At 34.9% G+C, this 9,271-nt stretch overlaps 1 protein-coding gene across 1 annotated transcript; it reads right to left on the bottom strand.

Annotated features, from left to right (window-relative positions):
- Positions 1-3,005: 3,005 nt before the first annotated feature.
- LOC136033512 (zinc finger protein 782-like) lies at positions 3,006-8,840 on the bottom strand. Its single transcript, XM_065714259.1, has 2 exons — positions 8,588-8,840; positions 3,006-3,736 (listed from the first exon to the last, which is right to left on the bottom strand). The coding sequence occupies exons 1-2, from the start codon at positions 8,838-8,840 to the stop codon at positions 3,006-3,008; spliced, it is 984 nt and encodes a 327-aa protein (XP_065570331.1).
- Positions 8,841-9,271: the final 431 nt, after the last annotated feature.

Below are 9,271 nucleotides of genomic sequence, written 5' to 3' on the forward strand. Positions count from 1 at the left end.
CAATCTTCTCGTAGAGTACTCTCCTACGCTCTTCAACAAGCTACAGAGATGGTACGGTCACTACACATCCCATGAATACCAGTACTATCTTATTTCGGTGATCGGTTCCATGCTTCAGCGCACAATAGTGCAAGAATTAAAAAGCGCCAAATACTTTGCCGTTCTGGTCAACGAAACGAAGGACAACTCGAAGAAAGAGCAGCTCACCATTCTTCTTAGGTACTTCGACGAAGGAAAAGTAAAAGAAAGACCGACAGGATGCTATCACACGAAGAGCCTGGATGCTGAAAGTCTAGGAAATTTCATTCATGACACAGTGACAAGAATTGGACTCGATTGGAACTACTGTGTCGCACAGTGCTACGCCGGAGCAAGCGCAATGAGGGGATCGTTCTCCGGTGTTCAAGCTGGTTTGAGAGCGAAATCGGCACAGGCATTCCACATTCATTGCCATGCACATAAGCTAAATTTGGTCATTGCGAGCTTCGTTGAATCTGTCGGCATTGTTGGTTCTTTTTTCTCACTGGTCCAGACTCTATACACATTCATTTCCAACAGCAACACTCGGCATCAGTTGTTTGTTGAGGCCCAGAAAGCTACCTAATTGCAAGTTCTGGAGCTGGAAAGAAGTGCCGCAACACGATGATCTTACTGGTGTCGACCTATATCGATGGTTAGACTCCGATATGAATGCATTTTAGCTGTACTGTCGGCTCTGAACGAGGGAGCCGACGGCGAAGCACGGGCAGAGGCAGCTGAGCTTCAGAAGAAGATAGAATCGTTCCTTGTTATCTTCCAATTGCATTACATAGAAGCAATTATGCGAGCGACGAACTCGCTGTCTCAGCAGCTCCAGGCCGTCGACTTGGTTATTTCCTGATCGCGCACCCTGATTCAGGCCACAAGAAGCGAACTCAGCGACCTGCGTTCAGATACTTCATTCGTATCGCTTTTCGAGAAGGCTAAAGAGTTTGCGACAGATCTTGAAATTGAACTACCTGCTGTGAATGAACCCGCGACTAGTCCCGCCTCTGTTGGTCAGAAAGGACGACCTCGAAAAACTCAAAAGATCACCAGGCATCTGAAACAATTTGTGACAACTTTGACGCTAGGAATAAATTTCATCGAAATACTACTTTGGCGGATGATTCAACTTCGAAACTTTTAACCGTCTACTAGCCAAATTTGATAGAAGGTTCACAGATAACTTGCCAGTTCTTAGTACACTCGAAGCCTTGGATCCGAGCTCAACCAAGTTTACGGACACAGAGCTGCTACAGCGTATCTCTGCTCTTTACGGCGAGCTGGATATCGACGCCATTCTTCTCGAATCTCAAGCTGGTATTGCCAAGCGTTTCTTGCCCGATGAGGAGAAAAAGCCAGAAGACTTTCTAGACATTGTCGACCATCTTCAGGCATTACCAGTGGCTTGCTCAGAAGTAATTAAAGTACTTCGTATTGCTGCCATACTTCCTGTGACAACAGCGAGCAATGAGCGTTTTCTTTCTAGTCTAGAAATAGTGAAAAACTACCAGCGGTCTACAATAGGAGATGATCGTCTCAGTAACCTCCTTTTGATATTTGCAGAGAAGGATGGTTTAGTAAAAAATTTGGAGTACGACCAGCTTGTTGACGCTTTTGCAAAGATGAAACCTCGGCGGTTCCCCTTGTTACCTTGAGTGTTGTAATATTATTTATCTAGTTATGTTTTTCCTTTTTGTAAATATATTTGATCTGGAAGATTCCTGCTGAAGGAAAACCGAAATTTTGGTTACAACCCTCAGCACAGCAATGAAGATTACTTTCACCAACATATTGCTTACTTAAATAAGAAAGTTTCTCGCTAAGGAATGCCAGCCTGTGGTCTGGTTGAATTTTCCACTTTCAGTTTAATCACTTAACCTCGTTATGATTAATCTTAGAGGTCAGTGCGGCTGATTTCCACATTCGGTTACATTACATTTCCAAGCAACACACGGGTGCTGAAAATGCGTTTTTACTTAGAATATCGATCGATGTGCTGTCAAAATCCACATTTTTTTTACGCGACACGAAGTGAAACGGGGGGGGGGGGGCAGATGGAGTCCATGCCACCCCAAGATTTGGCCCAAATGGCACCTCTGAGAGTAGTCCAAGTTTGTGTTTTTTCTCTTGCTGTTTTTTGGAAAGTGATGAGATGATTCTTTTTTAAGTTCAGATATTGCGATATGTTCTTTATAATGCAGCTTAGTATGGCCTTATTTAGATAATCACAAAACTTATTATTAATATTAAGATAATTTTGTATTAGCTTACGTATTAGCTAATTTTGTATTAGCTCTACGACGCCACGTAGATCTTCAAACACCATCTTTATTCTTTCTCATTAAAGCATAGAGAAAGACACTGAAACAAAACCTAAGTTGAATTAAAAAAAAAAAATTTACGGACTTTTATTCTTGCAAGCCCCATGAGAAAAGACAGATGTAAAGATAATTCTTCAAAAACACATCAAACTTCAATTAATTCGAATATAATCGTGGTTAAAAACACAACTTCTTTTAAAACAAAAATTAAGTATAGATCCTAAGGATAAATCAGAAATGAAATTAAAGAAAAAATTGTGTGAAACAACATAATTTAGAGAAAATAGTTTGTAGGCGTCATCTAGTCTCAAGTAAGCTGTAAAATTCAACTCCATTAATCTTGTGCTCTAATGCGCGATTTCACGCGAATGGTAGACTTCTTGTGTAATTTTACCTATACTTTAGAAAAAAAATCTTCGAGAAAATAGCACTATATTTGATAAAACTCTTTAAAAAAAAGGCAAATATTTTACAAATGTAATTAGAAACATGTTAAAAAGCTGATAATTATGCATTGCAGACATCTAAAAAAGTGTTTTCACATATATTGTTGACAAAATTTTCCAGGTGAAACAAATTTGTATATATACAAAAAAGTTTTGCTCTAGCCTGAATTCTTTGATAATTTTATTAAGAAAGTTTCCTGAACATACAAAACCCTTACACATTGACACAAAAAAAGGGTTTTGCCACAGTGTGAGTTTTTTGATGATTAGATAGGTTGGATATTCGGGTGAATTTTTTCTCACATTTATCACATTCAAAAGGTTTTCCTCCAGTATGAGTTCTCCGATGACGAGACAAAGCAGAACTATGAGAAAACCATCTTTTACGTATTTCACATTCAAAATGTTTTCCACCATCATGAGTTCTTTGATGACGATATAGGATGGATCCAAGGCTGAATTTTTTCTCACATCTATCACATTGGAAAGGTTTTTCTCCAGTGTGAGTCCTTTGATGATCAGATAGGTGGGATCTTCGGCTAAATCTTTTGTCACATTTATCACATTCGAAAGGTTTTTCTACAGCGTGAGTCTTTTGATGACGAGATAGGGTGGATCTTAGGCTGAATTTTTGCTCACATATATCACATTCAAAAGGTTTTTCTCCAGTGTGAGTCCTTTGATGATTAGACAGGTTAGATCTTCTGCTGAATTTTTTGTCACATCTATCACATTCGAAATGTTTATTCTTAGTATGAGAATCCTCCTGTTTTTCCACATAATTTTCGGTAAATACATAAGTGCTGTTTGTCCTCTGATGTTGGCAATTCAAATTCATTTCTTCATTTAGACACTTAGACATTTCTTCATTTCTTCTTTTAAGACCTGACATGCTGGATAATTCACAACCTTCTTTATTGACACCATTATCATAAAGCGTTGTAACTGGGAAAAGTGAAATAATATAAAATTCATAAAAAATAAATCTCCAATTCTTATACTTTTTTAGCCATTATTTTATATGGTATGAAACTCAGCTTTTAACAGTTCAAACCTTACAAGGCTACTAAAAATTTAATTTTAATTACTCTTACCTTGGTTACAAAATTATAAAATCCAATTTGAGGCATAATTTCTATTACAGTACAAATTCTTTATTCCTTTTTTCATTTGGTATTTATAAATTCCTAAAAATGAATATTTTAACAAATCTTCAACTTTATGATGACAAAAAAGCTAATAAAAAATACTATATTAGAAGCCAAAAAAACGAATATAATCTCAAAGAATTTTATTCAACTAATAAAGAACTAATAAAGATCGTAATCCACTTTCAATTTTGAAAAAGTTAAAATTTATGAACAAACTGTGTTTTATGTATTTCTAAAATCATCCTTGCAGCAAAAAGGCTTATTCCACTCCATATACAGTATCCATTTATTTGATGACATTATTTTCATAAAAGTAAGTGAAACCAAAAACTTGTTTCAAAAGAATGCTGTGAGTAGGGAAAGACATACTGGCATATTATTTTTATCTCTCACACTCCTTGTACACATTGCTAAATCACTGCACCTTAAACAACAGAAAATATTTCTTATGTTTTAAATTTTCAAATAGTTCTGGAATTATAAAGCTAGAAAAAAGCTCAAAATAAAACTTAGTATATCGTTTTATAGAGGGGTTTCATTGGGATGGATAGTTTTATGTCCTAGTTGAAACCAACCTTGTCTATTTTTTACTTAATGTTCTATTTTAAGGCAACCAATGCTCCCAGATTTATTAAAGACACATTTTTACGCCCCAAATAGATGCAAAAGAAAAAGTATGATACATGTTTTCACTTGGAAAAACAGAAATACACAAGATCATCAAATCTGAAGCCTACCTTTATCCTCGTCAATTCATCTCACCCTCATTAGAGGTATAACCATAGCCCTTCATAATAAGTCTATAGCCCTTCCTTCTAAGTCTATAGCCCCTCCTGCTAATTCTCAGGATGTGAGGGAAATAAGATTTAGCCAAATTTTTATGGAAGTTGTGAATATTATGGATTTTAAACGATTGATTTTTCTGTGTACCAGTTACATTGTTTTTGAAAGTAGTAGGGCAAAGTTCCTGAAAAGTTTGGTTCTTTGAATCCATCAGATAATATATCTCCACATATACATATAGCAATTTGAGAACCTACCTCAAGTCACACTAAACAATATAGGAATATGAAAACACTAAACAATATAGGTACGGTAAATGTAAATTATTTAACGACACTTTTAACAGTACAAAAGTAGATCATTAAATCTGAAGCATACCAGCAATTTTTTTATTGTTTTAAAAAGTAGAGCTGAGACAAAGAGTCAAACTTTAGCGTAAAGAGTGAGGCGTTGAAGAGGGGACAATCCCTTTCATATACGGAATATTTTCTGTTCGTTTAAAGTTTTAATGTCACACCTTACTTGCAGTTAAAAAAACTGCTTTTTAATTTAATTTGTGAACGTTTTTTTATTAATGCATGTTTTGAATTTTGCTTACCGCACAAGAATAATTAAAACGAAATTTGCATATTAATGTTCTTTTAAGGCAAATTGGCTTTCTCATTGTTTTGACCTGGGGATTTTGATAAAAAAAGAGGTTGGGGAGGAAACCTAGTTGAACTTCAATTTTTGGTTACTTAAAAAGGCAACTAGAGCCTATTTTTTACGATCGATTTTATTAGTAATAAATACACGTAACATAAGAATTAACTTACATAACGAAATTCTATATTTGTAATATAGAATAAGGAATAAGTGAAGATGAACAGGTGACATTAGGTAACGAAAAGATTGATCAGGCTGGGAGCTTCAGTTACCTTGGTAGTATTATTAGTAAAGATGGTGGGAGCAGTGAAGCTGTTAAAAGTAGAATAGCTAAGGCTCAGGGTGTTTTTTCACAGTTAAAAAAAAGTTTGGAAGAATAGAAAGATAAGTCCACAAACCAAGATTAGAATATTGGAAGCTACAGTGGTCAAATATGGCTCTGAAGCATGGGCTCTCCGAAAAGCAGATGAAAATTTACTAGATGTTTTCCAGAGAAATTGCCTACGGATTGTTCTGGGTACCCGGCTGACTGACCGTATTTCAAACAATAGGCTGTACGAAAAGTGTGGTTCAATCCCTTTTTCTGGGGCTATATTGAAAGAAAGGTTGAGATGGCTAGGCCAAGTTCTACGGATGAAGGATGACAGATTACCGAAGATTGTTCTTTTTGGCCAACCGTCTGGGGCTAAACGGAAAGCAGGTCGTCCTTGTCTGGATTGGCAGAATGTCATAAATAAAAATCTAAAGAAAATGGAAACTTCCTGGGAGGGTGTAAAGAGGGAGGTTTTAAATAGATTAGGTTGGAGGAGGAGCGTGCGTAGCTGTGTTGGCCTCAGGCGGCTTGGTGCTGCAGATAGTTATTAGTAGCAGTAGTAGTATATGAGGGGGTTCTCCCCCTCGTCAATACCTCACCCTTTACACTAAAGCTTCAACTTGGTCCTAATTCTTTAAGAATGACCCCTGAATCACAAAGGCCATAGAATAAATAGTTGAAATTACTAAAAATACTTTAGCGAAAAGAGTTAGGTACTGTGGAGGAGACGATCCTACTTATATACATAATAATTTCTGTTCGTTTTAGGTTCTAATGCTGCTCCTTACTTCCACCAAAAGAAACTTTTTTTATTTATTTTCTCATTAAAAAAAAAATAATGCTAGAAATTCCTGCAGCCCCTTCATGGAAATTTTCTTCCCTCATGATAAATTATTCAATGGAAAGATCCTCCCATGTAACCCCCCGACCCCAAATTAACGAGAAAAAGTCCCCCTGAAAACCTCTTCACACGTCCCAATAACCATTACTATATGTAAACAATGGTCAAAGTTTGTAACATGCAGCCCCTCCCCCAGGGACTGGGGAGATAAAGTCGTCCTGGAAGGCATAATTATGATTTTTTCGACTATGCTGAACAAAATGGCTATTTAAAAATTTGATTTAGTAACTTTGGGAAAAAATGAGCGGGGGAGGGGGCCTAGGTGCCCTCTAATATTTTTGGTTACTTAAAAAGGGCACCATAACTTTTAATTTATGTCAGAATGAGCTTTCTCACGACATTCTAGGACCACTGGGTCAATACAATCACCTCTGGGAAAAAAGATATAAGTAAATAAACACACATTCGTGATCTGCCTTCTTGAAAAAAAAACAACAAAATTCCACGTTTTTGTAGATAGCAGCTTGATACGCTGTATCTCATGGTGTGATTTCCGTTAAGATACTTTGACTTTTAGGAGGCATTTCCCCCTATTTTCTAAAATAAGGTAAATTTTCTCAGGCTCGTAATTTTTGATGGGAAAAACTAAACTTGATGAAACTTATATATTTAGAATCAGCGTAAAAATTCAATTTTTTTATCTAACCATTGGTAAAATTCCATTTCTTAGAGTTTCGGTTACTATTGAGCCGGGTTGCTCCTTACAGCAGTTCGTTACCACGAACTCTTTGATCACAAAACTTAGTATTAATATTAAAATAACTTTTTATTAGCATATCACATTTTATTTTGGACGCCACGTAGATCTTCAAACACCATCTTCATTCTTTCTCAATAAAGCAGAGAGCTACACACTGAATAAACAATACCTAAGTTGAATTTAAAAAATTGAAATTTATGGACTATTATTCTGCAAGCCGCATGGAAAAGACAGGTGTAAACAACATGGAAAAGACAGATGTCAAATATAATCTTGGTTAAAAACAAAAATTCTTTTAAAACAAGGATTAGGTATAGTTTCTAAGGAGATAAAAAAGAAAGCAAATAAACACGTATCCGTAATCATTTAAAAAATCAAAAAATATAAAAAATTCCACATTTTGGTAGATAAGAGCTGAAAACCTCTACTATATGGTTCTCTGAAACGCTGAATGTGATGATTTGTCGTGAATCTTCTTTTTTAATGATTGAATTATTGATGTGATGAAAAATTCAGCAGAAGATCTAACCTATCTAATCATCAAAGGACTCACTCAGGAGAAAAACCTTTGGAATGTGATATATGTGAGAAAAAATTCACATATAACCTTTTCAATTGGGTTCTTTACCACGAACTGTTTGATCAGAAATGTTAAAGAAAAATTATGGAAAAAAAGATAATTTAGAGAAAATAGCATGTAGGCGTCATCTTGTCTTAAGTATGCTGTGAAATTCAACTCTGGTTATTTTGTGCTCTAACGTGCGATTTCAAGCGAATGTTAGGCTTCATGTGTAATTTTCCTTATACATTAGAAAAGAAATCTTCAAGAAAATAACACTAAATTTGACAAAACTGTTTAAAAAAAGGCATATCTATTGCAAACGTTATTAGAAACATGCATTGCTGACATTCAAAAAAGTTTTTTCACATATATTGTTGACAAAATTTTCCAGATGAAACAAAATTGTATGTATACAAAAAATTTTGCTCTAAACTGATTTCTTTGATAAGTCTTATTAAGAAAGTTTCCTGAACATACAAAACCCTTAAACACTGACATACAAAAACGGTTTCGCCACAGTGTGAGTTCTTTGATGATTAGATAGGTTGGATCTTCGGGTGAATATTTTCTCACATCTATCACATTCGAAAGGTTTTTCTCCAGTGTGAGTCTTTTTATGACGAGATAGGGTGTATCTTTGGCTAAATTTTTGCTCACATATATCACACTCGAAAGGTTTTTCTCCGGTATGAATTCTTTGGTGAATGGATAGGTGCTGCTTTTCTCTGAATTTTCACTCACATATATCACATTCAAAAGGTTTTTCTCCAGTGTGAGTTCTTTGGTGATTAGATAGGTTAGATCTTCTGCTGAATTTTTTGTCACATCTATCACATTCGAAATGTTTATTCTTAGTATGAGAATCCTCCTGTTTTTCCACATTATTTTCAGAAAATACACAAGTGCTGTTTGGCCCCTGATATTGACAATTCAAATTCGTTTTGTCATTTAGACACTTAGACATTGCTTCATTTTTTCTTTTAAGAACTGTCATGCTATATAATTCACAACCTTCTTTGTTGATACCATTATAATAGAGCGTTGTAGCTGGGAAAACTAAAATAGTATAAAATTCACAAAAATAAATCACCAATTCTTATACTTTTTTTTAGCCATTATTTGACCTTGGTTACAGATTTATAAAACAGAATTTGAGGCATCATTCCTACTACAGTACAAATTCATTATTCCTTTTTTTGTTTGGTATTTATAAATTCTTAAAAATGAATATTTTAACAAATCTTCAACTTTATGATGATAAAAAAGCTAATAAAAAATACTATATTAGAAGCAAAAAAAAACGAATATAATCTCAAAGAATTTTACCTAACCAATAAAGAACTATAAAGATCGTAAGCAGCTTTCAATTTTGAAAAAGTTAAAATTTATGAACAATCCGCGTTTTATTTATTTCTAAAATCATCC

This window comes from Artemia franciscana, chromosome 12 (genome assembly GCF_032884065.1).
Source record: "Artemia franciscana chromosome 12, ASM3288406v1, whole genome shotgun sequence".
NCBI classification, from domain to species: domain Eukaryota; kingdom Metazoa; phylum Arthropoda; class Branchiopoda; order Anostraca; family Artemiidae; genus Artemia; species Artemia franciscana.

Excerpts from the sequence above, each read along its gene's own strand:
- LOC136033512 (XM_065714259.1), bottom strand. The coding sequence starts at position 8,840 with ATGACAGTTCTTAAAAGAAAAAATGAAGCAATGTCTAAGTGTCTAAAT. Across the intron at positions 3,737-8,587 it reads ACCTTTTGAATGTGATATAT|TTACAACGCTTTATGATAAT; the intron begins GTGAGTGAAAAT and ends CACTTTTCCCAG.